The 21,571-nt window shown below is 52.7% G+C and overlaps 2 protein-coding genes and 1 long non-coding RNA gene across 21 annotated transcripts in view; 2 read left to right on the top strand and 1 right to left on the bottom strand.

The window, feature by feature from the left end:
- The window catches only part of CFAP57 (cilia and flagella associated protein 57), an 83,364-nt gene extending 78,848 nt beyond the window's left edge, over positions 1-4,516 (top strand). For all 16 annotated transcript variants that reach the window (XM_070609937.1, XM_070609942.1, XM_070609947.1 and 13 more), the window contains one exon: positions 4,145-4,516. In XM_070609937.1, the coding sequence (XP_070466038.1) occupies positions 4,145-4,359 (215 nt within the window). In that variant the 3' untranslated portion in view covers positions 4,360-4,516. The remainder of the gene's footprint in view (positions 1-4,144) is intronic.
- LOC139081919 (uncharacterized) lies at positions 292-10,846 on the bottom strand. The gene is made up of 4 exons (XR_011537416.1): positions 10,719-10,846; positions 8,236-8,523; positions 6,843-6,942; positions 292-2,359 (listed from the first exon to the last, which is right to left on the bottom strand). It is a non-coding gene; the product is annotated as an uncharacterized lncRNA (long non-coding RNA).
- On the top strand, positions 10,797-15,044 carry TMEM125 (transmembrane protein 125). 4 transcript variants are annotated; one of them, XM_070609951.1, is made up of 5 exons: positions 11,007-11,137; positions 11,680-11,888; positions 12,507-12,572; positions 13,200-13,344; positions 13,578-15,044. In XM_070609951.1, the coding sequence occupies exon 5, from the start codon at positions 13,722-13,724 to the stop codon at positions 14,379-14,381; it is 660 nt and encodes a 219-aa protein (XP_070466052.1). In that variant the 5' UTR covers positions 11,007-11,137; positions 11,680-11,888; positions 12,507-12,572; positions 13,200-13,344; positions 13,578-13,721; the 3' UTR covers positions 14,382-15,044. The 4 variants fall into 4 exon arrangements, with proteins under 4 accessions (XP_008528136.2, XP_070466052.1, XP_070466051.1 ...); XM_070609952.1 differs by having other exon boundaries at positions 11,018-11,137; positions 11,775-11,888; XM_008529914.2 differs by lacking the exon at positions 12,507-12,572 and having other exon boundaries at positions 10,797-11,137.
- Positions 15,045-21,571: the final 6,527 nt, after the last annotated feature.

Below are 21,571 nucleotides of genomic sequence, written 5' to 3'. Positions count from 1 at the left end.
AGGGGGGCTTGGAGCAAACGCATTGTAAGTCTCGTGTTGTTGTACAAGAGGGTAAAGATGTTGATTTCTTTTTAAAAGATTTTTTATTTTTTCCCTTTTCTCCCCAAAGCCCTCCGGTACATAGTTGTATATTCTTCGTTGTGGGTCCTTCTAGTTGTAGCATGTGGGACGCTGCCTCAGCATGGTCTGATGAGCAGTGCCATGTCTGCGCCCAGGATTCGAACCAACAAAACACTGGGCCGCCTGCAGCAGAGCACGCGAACTTAACCACTCTGCCACGGGGCCAGCCCCTTTTCTTGTTTTTTTTTAAAGATTTTTTATTTTTTCCGGTGTTGATTTATTTTGGACTCAAGTTAAATGTTGCTTGTTAGGGGCTGGCCCAGTGGCATAGCGGTTAAGTTCACATGTTCCACTTGGGCGGCCCAAGGTTCACAGGCCCGGATGTGGGGCACGGACCTAGCACTGCTCATCAAGCCATGCTGTGGCAGCATCCCACATAAAATAGAGGAAGATTGGCTCAGATGTTAGCTCAGGGCTAATCTTCCTCACACACACACACACACACACACACAACATACACATTTAACAAGCATATATAGGTGTTAAACTTTTTAGGGTAACTAGTAAAAAAGAAATAAAGAAAAAGAGAATGTATACCATCCAAACCAGTAAAGGGAAAAGAAACTCTAAATTTAAAAAGGCCAAAAAAGAAAATGAAAAAGTAATACCAACATAAAATGGAAATAAGAGTACAAATGACTGAAGATGTATGGAATTCACATCCTTATTTTCCGTCATTTAAGATTAGAACTTAATCTGCTGTAGGAAACTTGTGGGCAGGATGCAGAGAGGGAGGCTGACCAGGTCTGGAAGACAGCAGATTCAGGGCAGAGCAGGGAGGAAGAGGAGTTGGGGGATATGAGGAGAAAGGTGAGGGGGGCCATGAGGAGTGAACTGACATCGCACAGCCACGGCAGAGAGGAACAGGAGGGTTTAACAGTTCCAGCACGTGGAAGAAGGACCATGAAAGGGGGCACCCTGTAAGACTGAACCAAACTATCGTGAGCAGGCAGGTCACTATCAAAGGGAATGGGAGAGAACTGTGGGAGAGAAGGGAAGAAATGGAGGAAAAACAGAGCCTGGGCCCTCAAGATGTTCACAGACCAGAGAAGGAGACAGAGTGGCAAACAAGGGCAGAAGCCTCACACTGGGCCCACTGGACCATCCTCCATGGGAGCTGGTCTCCCAGGAGGCAGAGCTGTAGCCCTGGGAGCATTGGTGAGGCAGTGTCGCCCAGGCCAGGCATATTCCAGGAGATGACTACTTCTGGAGGCCAGCCAGCAGCTCTCTGTCATCCCTGAGCTTCCCTACACCTCTGTGGTGTCTGATCTCCCCATCCCTTGCATGTGGGGGAAGAGCCTGCCTATGCAGTACCTCCCATTGCCCGACCTCTGAGGTCAATTGACCTCACCCAGTGATGGAGCAGCCTAGAGGGCCTTATGGCTACAGCCAAGATCTTTATAACACCGAGAGAAGCACTGGGGCAAAGAGACGATGGTGTGGTCAGTCCTGCTGAGGCAGGGCAGAGGAAAAGGAAAATTCCAAGTGCTGGAATATTTCCAGGTTCACTCCAATGGGTACCCCAAGGACTATGGGCTCACAAACACAGGTTAGGTCCTCCTGGGCAGCCAGATGGTGACTGGGTAAGTAGCTGTGTGTAAAGGGCTGTGGGGGAGGGCACAGGGCTTAGTCCAAGGACAATGCTGGTAACAAGGAAAGAGGAAGTAGATGAGGGAACAGGTGGAGAGGTAAACAGAAACTAGGCAGAGACAAGCTATGCGGACCCAAGCAGGTGAATGGGCCTCTATGCTTGTGTCTGCTGTACCTTCCCAGGGGTGCTGCTCTCCCCAGGGCCAGGGCACAGCTTAGCTGAGGGGATGGTTACCACAGGCAATCAGCAGCAGAAGGAGGATGAAGACTCAAGACCTAGAAAAAGAAAAAATACTAAAAAATCAAGAGCCTAGAAATTGCAGCAGAGGAGAAGAATTAAGGAGCAAAGGCAGAAAGAGAAGCGTGCAGACCGCTCCTGGGAGCGATGGGATAAGTCAAGTACTCTGAATGCTGGCCCCATAAGACCAACTAGAGGCCCAGGGCAAGGCTGGCCACTGGCCGTTGCTGACCACTTCTTCTTTGAAACGCTCTGTTCCTTGGCCTCCAACATCTGTTCTTTTCTAGTTTTTCCTCCAGATGTACAGGGAAGGGGTTGGCAGTGGGTAGGAGAGACCCCTCTTCCACTGAGAGAGCTTGACTGTGGCCAGGGAGTTGGAGGCACAGTTTCCTAGTGAAGAGGCAGTGTCGTCTGTTAAGAATGGAGGAGAGGATGGATTTGTCAATGATTTCTTGGATATGACAGCAAAAGCACAGGTAATAAAAGAAAAAATAGATAAATTAGACTACATAAAAATTTAAAACTTCTGTGCATCAAAGGACGCAGTCAACAGAGTGAAAAGGCAACCTATGGAATGGGAGAAAATATTTTCAAATTATATATCTGATAGGTGTTAATGTCCAGAATATGTAAAGAACTCCTACAACTCAACAACAACAAAGCAAATAAGCTGGTTAAAAAATGGGCAATGGACTCGAACAGACATTTCTCCAAAGAAAATATATAAATGGCCAACAAGCACATGAAAAGATGCTCAAGACATCACTAATCATTAGGGAAATGAAATCAAAACCATAATGAGATACCACCTCATTAGGAAGGCTACTATTAAAAAAAATAAAATATTAAGTGTTAGCGAGGATCTAGAGGAATTGGAACCCTGGTGCACTGTTGGTAGGGATGTAAAATAGTGCAGCCACTATGGAAAACTATAGGGTGTTTCCTCAAAAAATTACAAACAAAATTATCGTATGAACCAGAAACTCCACTTCTGGGTATGTACACAAAAGAATTGAAAGCAAGGTCTCAGAGATATTTGTACACCTGTGTTCATAGCTGCTTTATTTACAGTAGCCAAAAGGTAGAAGCAACTCAGGTGTCCATCAATGGATGAATGGAAGTGAATGTAAAAGGAACCCCTTTGGTAGGTAAAAAATGGAGTTGTCCAGGAAGAAGAGGTCTAAATTCAGTCAAAGAACAGGTGTCTTGAGCAGAAGGCAGTAAGAGAGGTTGTGATGAGAGAATGGAGAACTAGAGTGACAGATTTAAAAGATGCAGGGGATGGGGCCAGCCTGATGGCACAGCGGTTAAGTTCACACATTCCGCTTGTAGGCGGCCCGGGGTTCACCGGTTCGGATCCCGGGTGCAGACATGGCACCGCATGGCATGCCGTGCTGTGGTAGGCGTCACATGTATAAAGTAGAGGAAGATGGGCATGGAGGTTAGCTCAGGTCCAGCCTTCCTCAGAAAAAGAAGAGGATTGGCAGTAGTTAGCTAGGGCTAATCTTCCTCAAAAAAATAAAAATAAAAAATAAAAGATGCAGGGTCTTGGGTGTGATGAGGGGGGAGGGGAAGCCACAGAAGTGGGTGCTGCCATGACTTGGAGGCCATGGACATTAATGCTGAGAGTTCAGCCTTGTGCGGCCGGGGAATGGGATGAGCCATGGACCTTCATGGATACCAGCGTTGCCCAGCATGATGGCAGCACCTGAGACAGGAGGATGACAGAAAGTAATGGGGAAGGACCTCAAGGAACCTGAGTGGGTAGCCATGCCAGGAGGGTAGAAAGGGGTCTGTCTCCAGGAGCAAGGGTCTTTTACCTGAGGAGGAAGACTGGCAGTTTGGAAGCCAACCTAGGTTGACAAGAGAGTGCCACCCTGCATGGGGTGTAGAGAATGAGAAAATGAGCAGCCTCCACCAGAGGGGCCTTCGGGGCAGGCAGATTAGGGGGCTCAGGAGAGGGGCTGGGCTGAGGTCATGCTCAGCATTCACCTTATCACTGAAGTATGTTACTTTATTTCTCCATCTCTGCTAGACAATGAAATGGCTTATACTTGTATCCCTAGCATCTGGGATTGAGTGTCTACTCCATAGTGGGTGCTCAATAAATGTCTGAGGGGGCAGGAAGGATAAGCTGTCTTCAAAAAGCTTATCAGCAGTAACAGGCCCGCATTAGTCCTGCTCTGTCCCTTACAGTGACCAGCGAGGACATACCTGGCATCGCTGCCACCGTGAGACTAAATGAGCAAGAAGAAACTGGGAGAATTATCGAAATGCAACGCCTGGAAATCCAGCGCCTCAGAGACCAGATCCAAGAGCAAGATCAGGTCCCAGGGTTCCACTCCCTTGCCGGAACTCGGCTTCCTTCCCTCGTTGAGTCAGAAGCGGACTCTGAGGTGCAGACCCAGTGACTCCCTCCGGTGAGCCATCTCCAGCCCCAGCAAAAGCAGCACTGCACATCTGTCGTCAGGCTGACTCTGGGCTGCAGTCCCTGTAGCACTGACCACATCAACCTCTTTCTCCTGCCCTGGGGAATGTGGGACACAGAATAAAAGTGTTTGCCCACAACCGTGTCCAACTCTGCTTAGCCAGGGAACTGGGGAGAGGGGAAGGAAGACAGGTGACCCTGAGGGCTGGAGGGCTCCAGCTCATCCAGAGCCACGGCTGCTTGCACCGGCAGAGACTGCACTGGATGGTGGGGCTGGCTTCTCTGGGCCTCAAGGATGGGACTGCCTGCTTCCATCCTAAGTGTCACTGCCTGCACTTCTAACCTGGCTTTCTCCTCTGCCGACCAACTCAGGACCAGACAAACCCTCCTACATTTTCTTCTCCTTTATGAAACTAAATGAGGTTTCCTGAGGATTTTTACATCTGTGTAAAGATGAAAGTGAAATAATGAACATGGCAAAGTTCCCAGAGGCCCCCAAGTCCTCCGTTATCTGCTGTCTCTGTTGTTAGGACTCCATGCAGAGCCCTGCCCTTATTTCTCTCCCTCCCCGCTGCTCTAGACTTGTCATCCTTGTTCTGCACTGCCCTGCCCCACTCCTCCGCTTCTGGGGCATACTTCTTCCTCTAGGCCTCACACTGGGTGACCCAGCCACACATACCAAGAAAGGTCATTTTTATGCACTAAAGAGTAAAGGAATGTAACCCACATGTTCCTGTCTTCTCCCACCTGCAGAGGCCGTACGACTGTCTCATACTCAAATAACAAATATTTAATCCTTCGTCCCTGCTGGTCCCTCCTGGCTGTCTTAAACCTGACATCTCCAGGGCATCTCCCCATCTTCCCCAACTGCTTTACTCCAACTCTGTTCTTGGGTTAGTTTCCCCAGTGAGAGCTGAGATGTAGCTGGCACTCCTGACGAGGTTCTCTGGAAGGCTGGGGACAACAGAAGGAAGGTGCATGGCAGAAGCCACAAAGCAAGTCTACATGGGACTCTCTCTCCTTTGCAACTCCCTCAACCCCACCCCCAGCCTGCACGCTGTCACAGTGGCCAGCTTATCCCCTCCAGACAAGCATGCACCCCAGTATGGCCTCTGCTCACTGGGAGACCGGGCCCCAGGAAGAGGAGAAAATTCAGGCATCCTCTGAGAGACTCAGCCACAAAGACGACAACCTGTTCCATTATCACGCCAGATAGACGGGCTCTTCTGGGACTCAGATTTCTCCATTCCACGCTAGTGTCTTGGCTTTACCTTGGCAGAAGAAACTGACTCGAAATGAGGTTGAGGAGGTCAGCAGGGCCAGATGGCACAGGGTCTTGAAGGCACATTACAGATATGGCTCTGTCCAGAGGCCAGCACTAAGGCACTGAGAGTCACCCCCACTGCTTCCCAAGCTCTTGCCATACTATCCTCCTTTCAGTCCCTATAGAAGGCTGTGTTCTTCCCTGCTTCCAGATCTTTCCACATACTGTTTTCTCTGCCTGAAATGCTGAAGAGCCTGAAATGCTCTTACCCCCTCACTTCACGCAGTGAAATTCTACTCATCCTTCAGATGTAGCTGAAATGTCACTTGCTCAGAAAGACAGTCCCTGATCTCTCCCTCCGCCTGTGTAAATTACCCTCACCGTATTGTTTTCCTTTATAACCCTCATTATAACACATCTGTTCAGTTGTTTGATGCTGCCTCTCCTACTAGGCTCTCAGTTCCATGGGGCAAAGGCTGTGTCTGCTTGTAAAGTTCACTCAGGTATCAGGATGGAGCATTGATTGAGGAACCCGACACCGGAGGCAGGGGGACAAGTTAGGAGGACACTGTGGCTGACCACACGTGGGAGTACAGCTGCTGGGACCAAGATGGTGGCAGTGGAGATGCAGAGAAGTGAATTCTTCTGACTTAAGGACTGGAGAGAGTTAGCCAAGCAAAAGGGGAGGAAGAAGGAACGTGCAGAGGAAACTGGGGCTCTTCTGAGGGCAAGAAGGAAATTCACTGTGGCTAGGATGTAGCAGCTTTCAAAGGACAGATTTCTCAACTTAAAAATTACATAGGAGCAAGACATCACATTTCACCTGCAAGATGAGCGTTAGGTTACAGATGAGGAAACCAAAACAAAGGAGGATAAAGTAGCTGGCACAGGGTCACACTGGCAGGGCCAAGATTGCAGCCCAGTCTGCCCAGTGGCCTCTAAACCCACGCTCTTAAGCCTGCACCAGGTACTCTCAAACAGAACACCAGGCCAACTGGTGGAGGTTACAGGAGTATGATGCCCAGAGTCTAAACAAGAAGTAAAAGGAGCTGACAACTCTGAAACTAAGCTCACCTAAGCCAGTGGCTGGCTGCAGTCCAGCTGGTGAGGACAAGGTGGAGGAGGAAGCCCAGACCAAGGGAGAGCCCCACCCCAGCAAAGCCTGGCACCTTGGCCAACAGGTCAGCAGGGTGTTTTCTTACCTGCACAGGGGTGAGCACAGCTTCTTGCTAGCAAATCTGGGGCCAGAGATACAATCTTGTTTATTTCTCCATCTTCTGTCTTACATGTTCCTACATCAACCTGTTGGGTGGCATTGGTTGGGTGGCATTGACTGAGTGGCTTCTGCCTATGAGATCCGCCCCCTCTACTTTGCCTATCCTGACTCCATGGGGAGGTTCTCACCCCACTGGTGCCACCTTCTCCTTCACAGGGTCCCTTCAGTCAGTTTAGCCCTCATTGATGGAGTAGGTCTGTCAGTCACCTCCTCCTGCAGCAGCCATAGGGACCCTGCTGCCACCCAAATGGGTAGGCATTGGCTTATGAACTCCACTCTTGTTCTTCTAGTTGTAGTCCATCATTGAGCTCTGAGAACTCATTCCGGTCTAGTGTGACAGCCTTTGGGGGCTGCCCTCTCTCTGGGCCCCAGACATCCGCTGGCTCCCCTCCCCTTCTTCTAGAGTCTTAGCATCAGTTGTGGCCAAACAATGTGAGCTGCCCAGCTCAGCTTCCTCTGCCATCCTGTTCTCCCAGCACCAAAGACCCTGCCCCACAGGAGGTTCTGACATCAGCGTCTACCTTTCCCCATTGCTCCTTAGACAAAGCACAACCAGCCGTTACCAGCCAGCTGCTCCCAGGAAGTGCCTGAGGGGCCCTGGTGGGCCTGGGAATATCTGAGTGTCCAGGTAGGACCCCCTTGCAATCATTGCTCTGGATTTGGAGTGAGAGGTGAGAGAGAAGGCATGTGCGGACCAGGAGCAGCATTCACTCTCCCTGAGCTCTGTTGGGGTGAGCTCCCCTAGACCAGTGGAGTTTGGGGGGCCTGCTTATGCTTTAAGTGTGCCTGAAGTGCACTCAGACTCCCCTGAGCTGAGCTGAGCTGGGCTGCAGAGAAGATTTACAAGGAAGTAACCCTGCTATTACTAGTTACTAACACTGCTAGTCCAAGAAGGACTAGCGTTCCTGATCACCTGCAATGACCAGTTGTGTACAAGAATTTGTATTTATTGCTCATCTAGTATGTGTCACTTGGTGGGATTTGGCAGGGGCAGCAAGTGTAACAGCAACTCCAGCCAATTTAAGCAAAAAGGGAGAGTTCATTATCTGGCTCTGGAGATGTCTCATAGAATCTCAAGGCAGAGATACAAGCAGTCCTCAAGAAGGACATGAACCAGGGCCTGGGACGCTGCTGGAACCCCCTCTCCCTCTCTTGTCCTTGCCCCTGTCTGCAGACTAGCTTCCCATTGCCAGTTCAGCTGGCAGAAGGGTACCCTAGCATCTCATTAGCAGGAGCCCCAAGGCTGAAATGGAATCTCTAGTCTGATTTTAAATTGCGAAAAGAGAATATTTTGGGCCTCGCTTGAGTCTGGGGCTCACCTCTCTCCGATCAACCGTATCCATCAGGGTGGGTCGCAAAGTAGATTCCTGGTTGTTGGAATCCGTGCAGTGAAGTGGGTCATTGTGAGCGATGCAGATACTTCAAAAGATGTCTGTCTGGGGGCCCTGTCACTCACAGAGCATGGGGGTGGGGGCAGGAGCCTGGAGCCACCAGAGACCTGCTGTTCCCCTGGGCTTTCTGCCCATTTTTCTCCAGACGTGCTTCTGGAAGGCAGGGACGGGCCCTCTGGCCTCCCTTGCTCACTGGGTCTCCACCTGGCACAATACCTGGTCCAGAGAAGGGAAAGGGTAAATGTTTACTGGATGAATTGGTTATATTATTCAATCCACCCTGACACAACTATTTAGACTAAGTACTGTTGTCCCCATTTTACAGATGAAGAGACTAAGACGCATAGAGGTTAAGCCATTTTTCTAAGGCTACACAGCTAGAACCAGGACTTGAACCTTCAAGGTCAATCTAGTTCCAAAGCCAGTGTTCTTTCCACCACTCATTCACTCATTCAACAAGCATTCATTGAGCACCTATTGGATGCCAGGCCTATTCCAGGAGCTGGGGTACACCATGAACAGTCACAAATCCCTTTCTTCATGAAGCTTGTATTCTAGGGGGTAGATAGACGGTATTCCAGATAGAGAAGAAAACTATAAAGCATATTAAACAGAGATAAGTGCTAAGAAGAAATATAAGAGAATAAAGAAAAAGAAATAGGGTGGGGGATAGGAAGTATTGGGGAAGGTTGGGATTTTAGACAGGGGAGCCAGAAGGTCTCACTGAGAAGGCGACATTGAGCACATTCCTGAAGGAAGGTGAGGGAAAGAAGGTGGGAGAAAAGCAGTTCAGGCAGAGGGAACAGCCAGTGCAAAGGCTCTGAGCAAGAGCATTGATGGAGGAACAACAGAGGATGAGGTCAGAGGGCCTTAGAGATGGGGGGAGGACTTTGGTTGTTTCTCTGGGTAAGACAGGAGGGACTCAAGCTTGGAAGTGACGTTACCTACTCTACCTTAAAACAGGATTACTCCCGCTGCCAGGCTGAGAATAGTCGGGGTGGGAATGCCTGGGGCCCAGGGACTCTGTCTCCTGACAATATTCCCACTGTCTGGCGCCTGAATAATTGATCAGCTGGAACCCACACCTTGCACTCTGCGCCCACTGCCACCTCTTCCTCCTGACCTTCATTACCGTCCACCTAAGCTGCCCCAACAGCACCTGCTTTGGGGACAGAGTTCAACAGCCCTGCGAGGAGCCTGCCTGTCTCTTTAACTCCAAGTTATTTGATAAGACGGAGAACAAAAGCTCGCCCAATCAATGTTTGAACTGAGGATGCTTTTCGGCTTTGTTCTCCCTACCCAAAAATTTCCCTTCAAACCCCCAGGGGAAAGGGAGGGAAAATCTCATGAGCTGCCCTGTCCAGCTCTCTCCAGGACAGCTGGACCATGGGTCTGGCTGAGATTGGCCCCTCCTTGGGACCAGGAGGATAAATAAATGTTAGATACTTGCAAGAGGAATACCCAGCCAGTGAGCCCCTGCCAGGCCCCCTGCTTCCCCACTCCTCCCAGTGCAAGGGACACCTTTATACTGCTTTGCAAAGTGGCAAACCCACATGGTTGTCCCCAAGATCCAGCCTGCCTCACAGCGGTCAGCCTGCCCTAACTTTTATTTAAGGGAAAGAACCATCTAGAGCTACACTGTCCAGTAAGGGAGCCCCGAGCCACATCTGGCAACTGAGCATTTAAAATGTGGCTAGTCTGAACTGAGACGCACGGTGAGTATCAAATACACAATGAATTTTCAAGACTTCATACAAAATAAAAGACTGAAATAGCCCATGAATCACTTATATGTTAAGATGAAAATATTCTGGGGTTAAATAAAAATTTTAATATATTAATTTCACCTGTTTCTTTTTACTTTTTTAATGTGGCTACTAGGAGATTTTAAATTACATGTGTGGCGCGTGTTGTCTTTCTGTTGGATAAGCTGCTCCAGAGTTGTGATCAGCCCCCATTCAGCTCCGCAGAACAAAACAGAAGCACAGACAGGTCGAGCATAATTATTTTGTGAGCTGATGATGGAAAGGTAATTTTGATTTCGTTTTTCTTGTCCATTTCATACACATCAGGGGGAGAGAGAGCAAGAGGCATTACAAGGGGCTCAAGCCAGGAGGCGAGCGACACCTCCACCTGCAACCACTTCCAGCCAGCACCCCCTTTGCCATCTGGAGTACATGTGGTGTGTGGTGCCACATTCACCTATTAGAAGCAGAGCCCTCCCTATGTCCCTGTTATACTTCGGAACTCTCCATGGGCATCTCACATGAGTCCACATGCCTCACCACGGCATTCAAGGCTCTCTGCAACCTGAGCCAAACCTGTCTTTCCAGCTTCATCTCACTTGCTCTCAAAACCTCACACCTGTCAGTTCACACATTCATTCATTCAACAAATATTTGATTACTTACCATTGGCCAGGCATTGGCTGGCTGCTGAGGGCGCAGTGCTTAGCAAAATGGGCTCTAAATCTGTACCTGCCGGGGGGCACACGTCTAGTGGGGGTGACAGGTAAGTCAGTAGGGCAGTTACAGCACGTGCAGTAAGAGCAGTTGTAGGGGAAGCAAGTCAGCCTGGAGGTCAGGAAGGGCTTCCTGGAGGAGGTGACATGTCAGTTGAAGAATGTGAATGAATGACCAGAGTGAGGCTGGGGAGTGGTTAATATCCCAGGCAGAGGGAACTATGAGTTCAAAAGCCAACCGGAAGGGCAGAGCTTGCAGAACTGAAGACATGCATCCTGGCTGGATGGCAGGGACCCGTGGCAAATGACTGGCCTGGTGTGGATGGCAGGGGCTTTGTGAGCCCTGTGAAGGAGTGTGGCATTTATTCTGTAAGTGTTTTAAGCAAGCGAGCTAGGGGCTTCCCCCCTCCCCCCCCCCACCCCGGACTCCAGCCCAGAGGAAAGCGGGACGGGATACTGGGGCTGGGTTTGGGGATAGCTGGTGTTGGAATTTGGGGCTGAGGCAGGGTTTGAGTTGAGATTTGAGATTTGGGGGCTGGATCCAGGAACAGGAGACAAGGCTGGCGCTGAGGGGGAGGGGGAGGTCTGGGACCTCATTCCAGAATCTGGAGCTGGGATCCAGGTGAGGAATTAGAGCCGAGGTTTCAAGCCAGACTTGGGGTTGGGATTCGGAGCTGGGGCTGGCGTTGGATTTGGAAATGAGGCTGGGGGCTGGGATTGGGATGTGAGATTCAGGTGTGGGGCTGAGATGTGGGGTTGGGGCTGGGGTTAAGGTTAGGTTTGGGGCTGGAGCTGGGGGATGTGTGAGGGCCCAGGCGCTGGGGCAGACAGACAGCATTCCTCCTGCTGCCCGGGTCTGGGAATTGTGTTCGAGCCCTTGCAGCCGCAGACAGAAGCCCCTCCCTTCCCAGGAATGCCTCTGCCCTGCTGAAGGAGCAGTGCCACGTCAGCCAATCGGCTCAAGCCCTGCCTTCGAAACACCTGTTGATCCGCCTCCCTCCCCCAGGGCTCACCTGGGTGCAGGTTAGGCAGGTGAAGCGCCTCCCTGGAAACCGAGCTGGAGTGCCTCACCTGCCTGGCCCTGCCTGCTCGGATCGGATCCAGCACTTTCAGGCTTCTTGTGAGTGCCCCAAAGTCATCCTACCCCCACCGCCCCCACTTCTCCCACTGGCTCTTACCCCAAAAACCTCCACCCACCCCCAGCCTGGCCTCGCTGTCCCCGCACACCTGTGGAAGCACTTTCAGACCAATGAAGTCACAGCCCTGGGGAATGCTGGGGCTGACTGCAAGGCCCCTCCCCCGGTCCCTCCCCCACCTTCCTTGGGGGCATCTGCACCTGCCCCTCCACCTTGTGTTCTGGCAGCCCCTGAAGAGAGGTTGTGGAGGACAGATACCTCATCCGGGGTGTAACCCATGTACAGCCACGTAGTCATATTCCTGGAATGATCCAGGACCTGTGTCCTGTGTATAAAGCGGGAGTCCTGTCCTGAATTGGAGGGGAGAAAGTTGTGTTCTTTTACTCAAAACGCATGCTTTGGGCATCTGTGCAGTCCTGAGAATTCCCACCGGAATTCTGAAATGGAGCTATCAAATGACTCGCCCCCCCCCCCCAAGATAAATGTTATTGTCCTCACTTTCAGATAAGGAGCCTGAGGCTCTAAGAGGTGAACTCCTGCGGGCTTCTCTGACCCTACCCCAAGCCCTCTTCTGACTAACCTTTGCCGGACATTTGTCACAGGAGCACACCTGCTGTAAACTGGGGCTCCTTGAGGGCAGGGACCGCGGCTGCTTGATTTTGCCCAGTGTGAGTCCTCTGGCCTCTAGAGGGCACATGCAATGAGTAACCCCTGTGAAGGCTTCCCTGGGCAAGAAGGATGGCTGCTGGGGTCACGTCCAGAGCCCTCCTGTCCCTTTGCACCACTTTAGAGAAACCGTGGAGCAGGATGGCGTGGGGGGTGGGCGGTGAGAGGGAGCAGAGTAGGGGAGGCAGGGAGACCAGTGAGGAGGTGGGGAGGGAGGTGAAGGGGCAGGGGCGGTGGGGACGAGGGCAGGGAACGATGGAGAAACGTTTAGACGTGGCCTCCCCGGAGGGCATAAGTGAGGAAACACAAGAGAAGCAGGTTTGGGGTAAGATGATGGGCTTGGGTTGGGACCTGTTGCATCAGGCAACGTTGGGACATCAAGGTGACAATTTGCTTATGAGTCTGGAGCTCTGGAGGGAAATCCTGGTTGAGAGAGGGAGGGATTTGGGAACCAGCAGCTGTGGCTGTGAGGTTAGATGAAATGCTAGGGAAGGGAGAGTGTTAGGGGTCAGATCCTAACCCGCAGAGAAGGAGCCATAGCCCTAAGAGAGAAGAGTCATGCTCAGGCTGCTGGATCCACAGGGGTTAAGTCATAAGCCCCCTCCTTCCCCACAATCCTCCCCCTCAAGGAGCCAGTGGTGACAGCTGAGGCCATGTGAGTTGGATCCTGAATGAGGCTTTATCTCTGGCTCTTCATCCCGTCGTCCACCGTGGCACCAGCTCCCTCCGCCAGCCGGGATGGGACAGGCAACTGAGAGAGCCGGAGCCAGAGAGGTCAGGGCCTGGGCAAGGGGGTTCCCGGGGGAAGGGTGGAGGTGCTTTATGTGGGGGGAACTCTCCTGGGGTCATTGGAGAGGGAGTCCGAAGGGGCAGTGTTGGGGAAGTGGCTTTCCTGGAGGGATTCCAGGGGACGTGGGAGGATTCCCAGGGATCATCCCCAACACTCCTAGGAGCGACCATGAGGGGTAAGTTGGCTGGGAGACAACATTGTGATTCTCCCACTGCAGGTGATGGGGACCATACGCTGGACTGGAAGAGACACAGGACTCTGGGCCTCTGGCTGCCAAGCATGGGGTGGGGGCTCCAGGCCGTGATCCACACCCTCTAACCCCTGACCCTGCCCTCTGCCCTGACTTGTGCCAGACCTAACCATGCCTGCAGGAGAGGCTCGAGCCCCGCTGGGCCAGGGGCTGCCCCCAGATGTGCTGGTGGAGCAGGTGGAGCTGTGGTGGTCCCAGCAGCCACGACGCTCAGCACTCTGCTTTGCGGTGGCAGTGGGCCTCGTGGCAGGCTGTGGGGCAGCTGGCGTGGCACTGCTCTCTTCCACCAGCAGCCGCTCAGGTGAGTGGAGGCTGGCAGCAGGCACTGTGCTCTGTCTGCTGGCCCTACTGGTTCTCGTTAAGCAGCTGATGAGCTCGGCAGTCCAAGATATGAACTGCATACGCCAGCCCCACCACGTGGCCCTGCTACGCAGTGGTGGAGGTGCCGATGCCCTGGTGGTGCTGCTCAGTGGCCTGGTGCTGCTGGTCACAGGCTTGACGCTGGCTGGGCTGGCCTCCGCCCCTGCCCCTGCCCGGCCACTGGCTGCCATGCTGTCAGTGGGCATCGCCCTGGCTGCCTCAGGCTCACTCCTGCTGCTGGGCTTGCTGCTATATCAGGTGGGCGTGAGTGGACATTGCCCGCCAATCCGTTCGGCCCCTCCCGCTACCCACAGTGACCACAGTGGCAATGGCAGCATCTTCAGCATCTCAGGAAGGTTGTCTGCTGGCCAGCGTCATGAGACCACATCCAGCATTGCCAGCCTCATCTGATCAAGCCCAAGTCCTTCCCACGACCTGCCTCAGCAACCACAAGACTGTGCCAGGGCTGAGTGAGTGCATGAGTGTGTGTCTGCACACACAAGGGGATAGTGTATGTGAGTGTGTGCATGTCCCCAGGACTGTCCGGCCCTCCTGTGGGATGTGTGATGAGGAACCTCTGTGGTTCCTCACATCCACACCGAGGGAGAGTCAGTGTGTTTCTCCTGGAACTGGGTGTTTGTGTCCATGGAACTGTCACAGTCTGCCTGTCCGTATCTGGGGTCTCTAGGCAGAGGCGTGTCTGGGATCCCTGAAGATTCTCAGCGCCTGTGCCCAACACCCCTCAAAGCTGACCCTGCCCTGTGACCCCTGTCAGGGGTTTTGGCAGGAGTGGGTGTTGTCCACCCCGAGACTGCACCAGCGAGTCTCCTTCCGTGAGGACAGTGAGTGGTGGCAGAGCGGGAAGAACACGAGAATGAAATGGGACAGGCCTGGATCGGAATCCCCCTCCACCACTTACCCGCCAGGGGACTTAGGAAAGTGACTTAACCTCTCTGAGCCTCAGTTTCTTGAGAGGCATCATGGTCGCCGTAATCAATTGTGAGGATTAAATGACGTCATGCATGGAAGGACTGGGCACATGACAGATGTGCAATAAAGTGGTGGCTGCTGCTATTGTTGCTGTATTTACCTCCCCATCTCACCCAGAGACCCTTCGCCACCCCCTCCCCCACGCCCACGCCTTCCACAGTGAACACTTGGTGCCTATCTCAGGCTGACAGAAGATGCCTCAGAGGTGCCCACGGTCAGATCTGTGGTTTCTCCTCTAGGGTACTGAGAGGCTGGAGGGGAGATGGGGAGAGGAAATGCTGGGCTTCAGGAAGGTGGTGGGTTTCTGGTCCTAGAGGGGGTCGTCCTGAGTCCTTCGCATTTGCTCCTATGCTGGGTGAAGATGGAGCTTCAGTATTGGGGTTTTATCAGCTGGCTTCTCCGGAGGCTGCAGCTCCCTACCCCACTTCTGAAACCAGAACATCCTGGCCTGTGTAGTCACCTCGCCAGCTGGCCTGCCTCCGGGTTCCCAGGCGTGGGAGGGGTGTTTGAAACCGGGTTTGGGTGGTAAGAGCCCCAGCCCTGGGAGGGATTTCCCCTTCTGTGGTGCAAGGGCGCTTCCTGGGTGGCCTGGATGAATTTCCACCAGAAGCGTGCTCAAGGGCACTGGTTAGCGTTCACTGCTCCCTGCCTCTCGAGGTACAGATTACGTGAAGCCCAGCGGAGGATACCAAGGGAGGCAGAGAAGCCCGACGTGTCTCCTGAGAGGTTGAAGCGTAGAACTGCAGAGGCTCTGACGAGAGAAAATTGCTTTCAGCTGCCAAGGTCACAGTCTCCTGGAGAAAAGCTGACAGATGAGGGGAAGGGTGTTGCCAGCCCAGCAAGGGAGCCACATGGGCATGTCCAGGAGCACTGGGTATCCCATGGGCTCCTCACACTCCACACATTCATAATGGAACCCCTCTCCTCTATCTTGAACTAGCTCCTTCATCTCCCCATTCACCCAGCATCCAGGCTCTTAAATCCACATCCCCCAACCCCAACACCTACACTTGAGCTAGAGCGACTGTCCTCAAACAAAAATGCAAATTTACCTTAAAATCCTTCCATGGCTCCCCACCTCTTGCAGGCTAACGTGCAGACTCCCTAGCACGATTTGGCCTCCCTCTCCCCTCAAAGCACCACCAGGAGCCAGGCACACTCAACTGCTGTGTGACCTCGCCACATTCTCTCACTTCTCCCAGCCTTTGTATGTTCTCTTTGCCTTCAAGACGCAGTTCTCTAGGAGCCACATTCTCTGGGAAGTCTTCCCTGACCCTCTCCCCCTAAACTAGAGACTTGCCCCTTTTCTATGCCGAAACCCTTGGTGGTAGACACCAGTCCGCAATTCTTTCTCTGTGTGCCTGTCTCCTTAATCAGGGGGGAAGCTCCTCCTGGCAGGATTTGCGTCTTGTTCACCTGTGTGGCTCTAGTTCCCGAGCCTGACACATAGTAGGTGCTTTGTTGGGTAGATGAAAGACTTGGCGTGGTCGCACGGCAATGTGTGTGCCAGGATCGGGGCGAGAGCCCCTGTAATTGGGAAGGGTAGGAAACTCCACTGTTGGCCCTGAATCTTTCCCTCCTGAGGCCCCCTACTCTCTGCCCTAGAAATTCTCACTCTTCCTGAGCTCCCGAGAGGGAGCTGTCGTCATCGCCAACTCCGGGGCCGTTGAGGACCTCAGAACCCTCTCCACCTGTAACGTGTAGAGAAGTCTGTTTCCTTTTAGCTGAGGCAGGGTTAGACTCTCACAATATTTCTTTTAAGAAACTAAAGGAAGACAAACACAGAGGCCTGGAAAATGGGGATGGGGAGGGTGGCATGGCACAAATGCCAGGCGAAGCAGCTACTGTAGGCAAGGCCTGTGTCAGGCTCTGCTGGGAAGGATGCCAGGTGAAGAATATGGTTCACGCCTATTCCAAAGGGCAGGGGAAGGGCATGTACACACTATAACATGAAACAGGATGGTAAGAGCTGGGTGAGGCACAGGCAGGGCTGAAACACTGCTACTTTCTCAATCACTGAAGCCGACCCCACGACCTCCCACCTCCAGCTTGTTTGCTCAAAGTATCTCACTAAACCCCATTTCGGTCCACATTGCAACCAGCTGCCCACTGGCCCCTCCAGTCTTCACTTCCCTTCTGGTTAAGATTCTGTGACCAGCCATTTCACCCACTCCTTGACAGAGCCCTCAACCTCTTAGCCCCCTGCCCTTTGGTTCCACCCTGCCAGCAAACCCCGCTCCATGGAGGAACCCACCCATCTGCCTTCACTGCACTGCCATCTCTCAGTGAGTAGTTATTAGAGAAATCCACACAGCCAGGCGGCCTGTGTCACCTGAGTTCCTCATCAGTCCCCACCAGGTCCGCAGTGCTATTCGTCAGTTATGCTGTTTCCCGGCTCCTGCTCCCACAGCGACCCTCAAGTTCTCTCCACTGCCTCACACCCCAGCATCGCCCCACTCTGTACCCCCCAACACCATGCTCTGCAGACCACTTGGCTTCTCAGGTCATGAGAAAATGACAGTCACATGGTGGGAAGTCCTCACCTTGCTCCCACCAAATCACTCCTCCTTGTCTCCTGTCTGAGTGGCCTTGTCAGCCCATCTGAGGAATTTGGACTTTGGATACTGAGAAACATGGAAAGATTTTAATCAGGGATGTGCTCTGGCCAGAATGGGATTTGTGACTCATGGGCTACAGTGTGGAGCCGGGGATTGGCCTTAGGAGAAAAAGAATCAGAAGAAATGGCCAAACAGCCCCAGAAGAGCCGTCTGCATTGGCCTCTGAGGGATGAGAAGCAACATCATTAGAACATTATTAGAACATTAGAGAGGTTTGGAAGAAAGGATATCCCAGAAAGAAGAAATAGCAGAAGGGTCCAGAGATGAGAGAACCTCAAGGAACCACGAAAGATTGGTGTGGCTGGAACATGGAGGGTTCGCTGGCAAGAAGGAAGGGGTGCAGCCAGGGAGGAGCCCTGGGCCAGTCCCCAGTTTCAGAGGCTCCCTAGCAGGCAGCATAGTTTCTTAAGCCCCCGAGGAAGCCAGTAAAGGACTATAAGCAGAGGAATGGCCTGGTCACTATTGGCTTTTAGGACAATCATTCTGCCTGCAGCATAATTAATTGGAAGGGGCAAAAATGGAGGTGGGGAAATCACTTGGTTGATTAATGCCATCTCCAGACACGAGATGGTGGGGACTTAGACAAGGGGATGGTTGTTAGGACAGAGTGAAACAGAACAGATGTGATAGGTGCACAGAAGGTGGGACTGACAGGTCTTTCTGACTGACTGGAGGAGCTTCTTAAGATGGAAGAGATGTGATGGGTTAATGTTGATAGAAAGAGGAGTTTAAAATACAAGGCGGAGAAGAGACCATTCCTAAAGTCCCAGAGTCGGGAGGCGAGGAGGATGGATCCAGGGCACAAGATGGAAGGACTGGGCTTACAATGCCATTTTGACAGCTAACAAGGAGGAATGGACAAAAGGTAGGTTGGTGGGGTTTGTAGCAGGAAGTTGAGGGAAGCCCTGACCGACAACTGTTCTCTCTGTGAGGCAGAGGCCATTTTAAAGAGGTGCTGTGGAGAATGGGAGAGGGATCTGACCAAGAAAACAGCAAGATTGCCAGAAGCCTTGAGAGCCCATGGGAGGCTGGAGACCAGGCACTAACAGAGACACCAGCCTGAGCAATGGTGGTGCTTTCTCAACAGCCACAGAGGCCAGGATGCAGGTCTCAGGTTGGAGCATCACCTGGAGTGTGCAACGGTGAGGCAAGGGGGCAAGTAAGTTGAGGATACTGGCAAGAGAGAGGCTGACATGATGGACCCTGAAATCTAAACTAGTAATGTGTGGAAAGACAAGACAGCTGATGGCGAGACAGAGTAGAGTGGTCTGGACATAAAGGCTCCCATCGTGGTGACAGGAGAGATATCGAGAGAGAGAGACTTGCCACACGTTCCTCCTGGGCTGAACAGTCCAACTCTAGGTTCTCAATCATGTCACCTGGATACCTGGATGCTGGAAGAATACATTCCAGAAACGTCCAAATCTGTTCCAGTCCAGGTGGTCCTTACATCATATCCAGTCACATCCCACGTGAGACCTCAGGCCTTCTGGGGACACTCAGGTCTCCATAGAAGGCTTCCTCTGGACCTCAGGGGACCAACACATGCCCCTTTATTCTCAGCTTTCAGCACACAGACGGGCTGCCTTCTTGACTGTTCCCCAGGACCTGTGAGACTGCCCTTGCACAGCCCTGGGAGTCAGCCCCAGGGACCAGCAGGGCCCAGCCAGGGATGGGATGTGCCACTTCTACTCTCACAGCTCGTTCCCCCAAACCTGGAGCTTGCATCCTGAAACTTCTCGGCCGCCATCCACTTGGGACGGGGGGGCCAGCCAGGCCAGGAGGATGCAAGTCCAACAACTAGAACGTTCCTTCTCTAGATCTGTTTTATTGTTACTTTAGGGTGAAATAATGGCATTATTTCTGAGCGAAGAGGCAAGTTATAGTTAACTTGTCTGAGCCTCGTCTTCTCAGTCTATAAAATGGGGGTGCCTGCCCAGCAGGGCTGTTGTAAGACATGCTCGAACAACAGAGCTATTATTATTATTGTCATTGTTCTTTCGTTATTATTCTATTCGACAGCGTCAGAGATTCTAATTCAAGTCCTTTGCTGTCCTGGCCAGATCTTCTGACCTGAGTCCTGGGAAACAGGGGATCTCTAAACCCCAGCCCAGAGTGAGGCAGGAGGCTTAGCAAGCTCCTCCCTCAGGATTAAGCCTGGTCACCTGTTGGGGGCACAATTGTTCTGGGGGTGGCCATAGGGGTAAGGCTAACATTTGCAGGTGCTTGCTCAGTTCCCCACTTTACATATGTAACTCATTTAACCCTCCTAACCATAGGAGGTAAGTACTATTATGATCCCCATTTTACTGAGAAGAAATTGGAGCACTGAGGGGGTAAGTCACTAGCCCAAGGTCACACAGCATGTAAATGGCAGAGCTGGAATTTGAATCCAGGTAGCCTCTGCTTTCAGTTCACTTTGCTGCTCTGCTGGGCTTCTTAAACTTCATGTCTGTGGTTTCTGTGACCCCCTCGTCTTTCGCCTCCACACAAGGACAAGGGATGGAACCTTGCTCTGGGAGCAGCAGGACAAAGCAGCTGGGAAGCTGGGTTGTCCTCTGCCGTCAGGTCTAGGTTGGGGCTCCCAGGACAGAGTAAGTAATGGCAGCTGCTGAGGGGTGCAGGACACGCTGCAGGGCCAGGGGCCGAGGCAGCCTGGGGCCAGGGCCTGAAGCCAGAGGAGGGCAGACCAGAGAGAGGTCTGACTCGGTCACAGACCTCCCAGCAGTTCCAGCATCCCTGGGCCTCTGAACCTGTGGACCTCTCCGTGCCTAGAGCCAGGCATGCGGAACACAGTGCCAACAATTCCTCAGAGGAATCCAGCAAGGCCTCTCAGGACAGGGTCCAAGGTTCTGTGACCCCAGGGCCCTGCTCAGCCAGGCTGGACGCCCACAGCAGATTCTGAGAGGACCCTGCCAACCCTTGTAGGGTGCTGGGCTCAGGAAAAGTGACTGCTCATCTGGGAACGGGCCCTTACCTTCTCCTGGATCCCTCAGGGGTTCTGACTCAGGTCCCAGAGAGTATGTGAACACAGGATGCTGAGTTGCTTTCTGGCCCAGAACTGCAGGCAGAGCAGCTCCCCAGGTAGGCACCGGGGAGCAGGAGGCCAGGGGACAGGCCAAGCTCTTCCCTCAGAGGCCAGGACGTACCCTCAGCCCCTTAGTCTGCCGCTCGGGGTCCCCTTCTAGGATCTCAGGCTGGGGCAGCCTCTGCTCCTGTCCCAAACACAGGGACTTCCAGGCCTGTGATGGTCAAACCTCTCTGGACTCAGAACACTTACTGGGGTTGAGGCTATGTGCGCGGGCTCCCCTGCAGTGTCCTCCTCTGCTGACAAGCCCTTAGATGTCAGTGTTTCCCTGCTCCGTCCTCAGCGCCTCCTCAGCTCCTCCCCTCCCCTGGTGATCTTATGTACTCCCAGGGTCTCAGTGACCCTATCGCTGACTGTTCCCAAACCCACATCTGTAGAATGGACTTCCTCCTGTGAATCCAGCTGCCGCTGGGTATCTCCCCCTGGAAATCCTGCATCCCGTACTGAATCCTTGTTCCCCAAAACCTGCTCCTCCTCAATGTGCCCAGCCATCCAGCCAGAAACCAGGGCATCTTCGTTGACTCCTTCCTACTCCCCACATCCAGCAGTCATACTCCACCCCCTTCCTGTCTCTGGAATCTCTCTGTTCCCTGTGCCTCAGTCAGGTCTTAGGACCTCTCTCTGGGTCTCTCCCCTCCAATCCATCCCCACACAGCATAGCATCCAGGATGACTTCTCTATCATGATTACCCATCACTTCCAAGCCACAAATGTCCACAGATGAGCCTCGGTTGCTCTCAGGTTGAAGGGCAAGCTTTCTACCTTGGTACCAAGGTCCTAGCTGATCTAGCCCACTCCAGCTTCATCACTGCCATTGGCACCCCTAGACCCTGCCTACACTGTGGCGCTCCTTGACCCCCTGCCTTTTTCTCAAGCATCTCCCTACATTTGTCATCCCCTCACTT

The sequence above is a fragment of the Equus przewalskii genome, chromosome 2, assembly GCF_037783145.1.
Source record: "Equus przewalskii isolate Varuska chromosome 2, EquPr2, whole genome shotgun sequence".
Lineage (NCBI taxonomy): Eukaryota > Metazoa > Chordata > Mammalia > Perissodactyla > Equidae > Equus > Equus przewalskii.
Note: the sequence above shows the minus strand (reverse complement) of the source record. Positions and strands in the feature narration are given on the sequence as shown.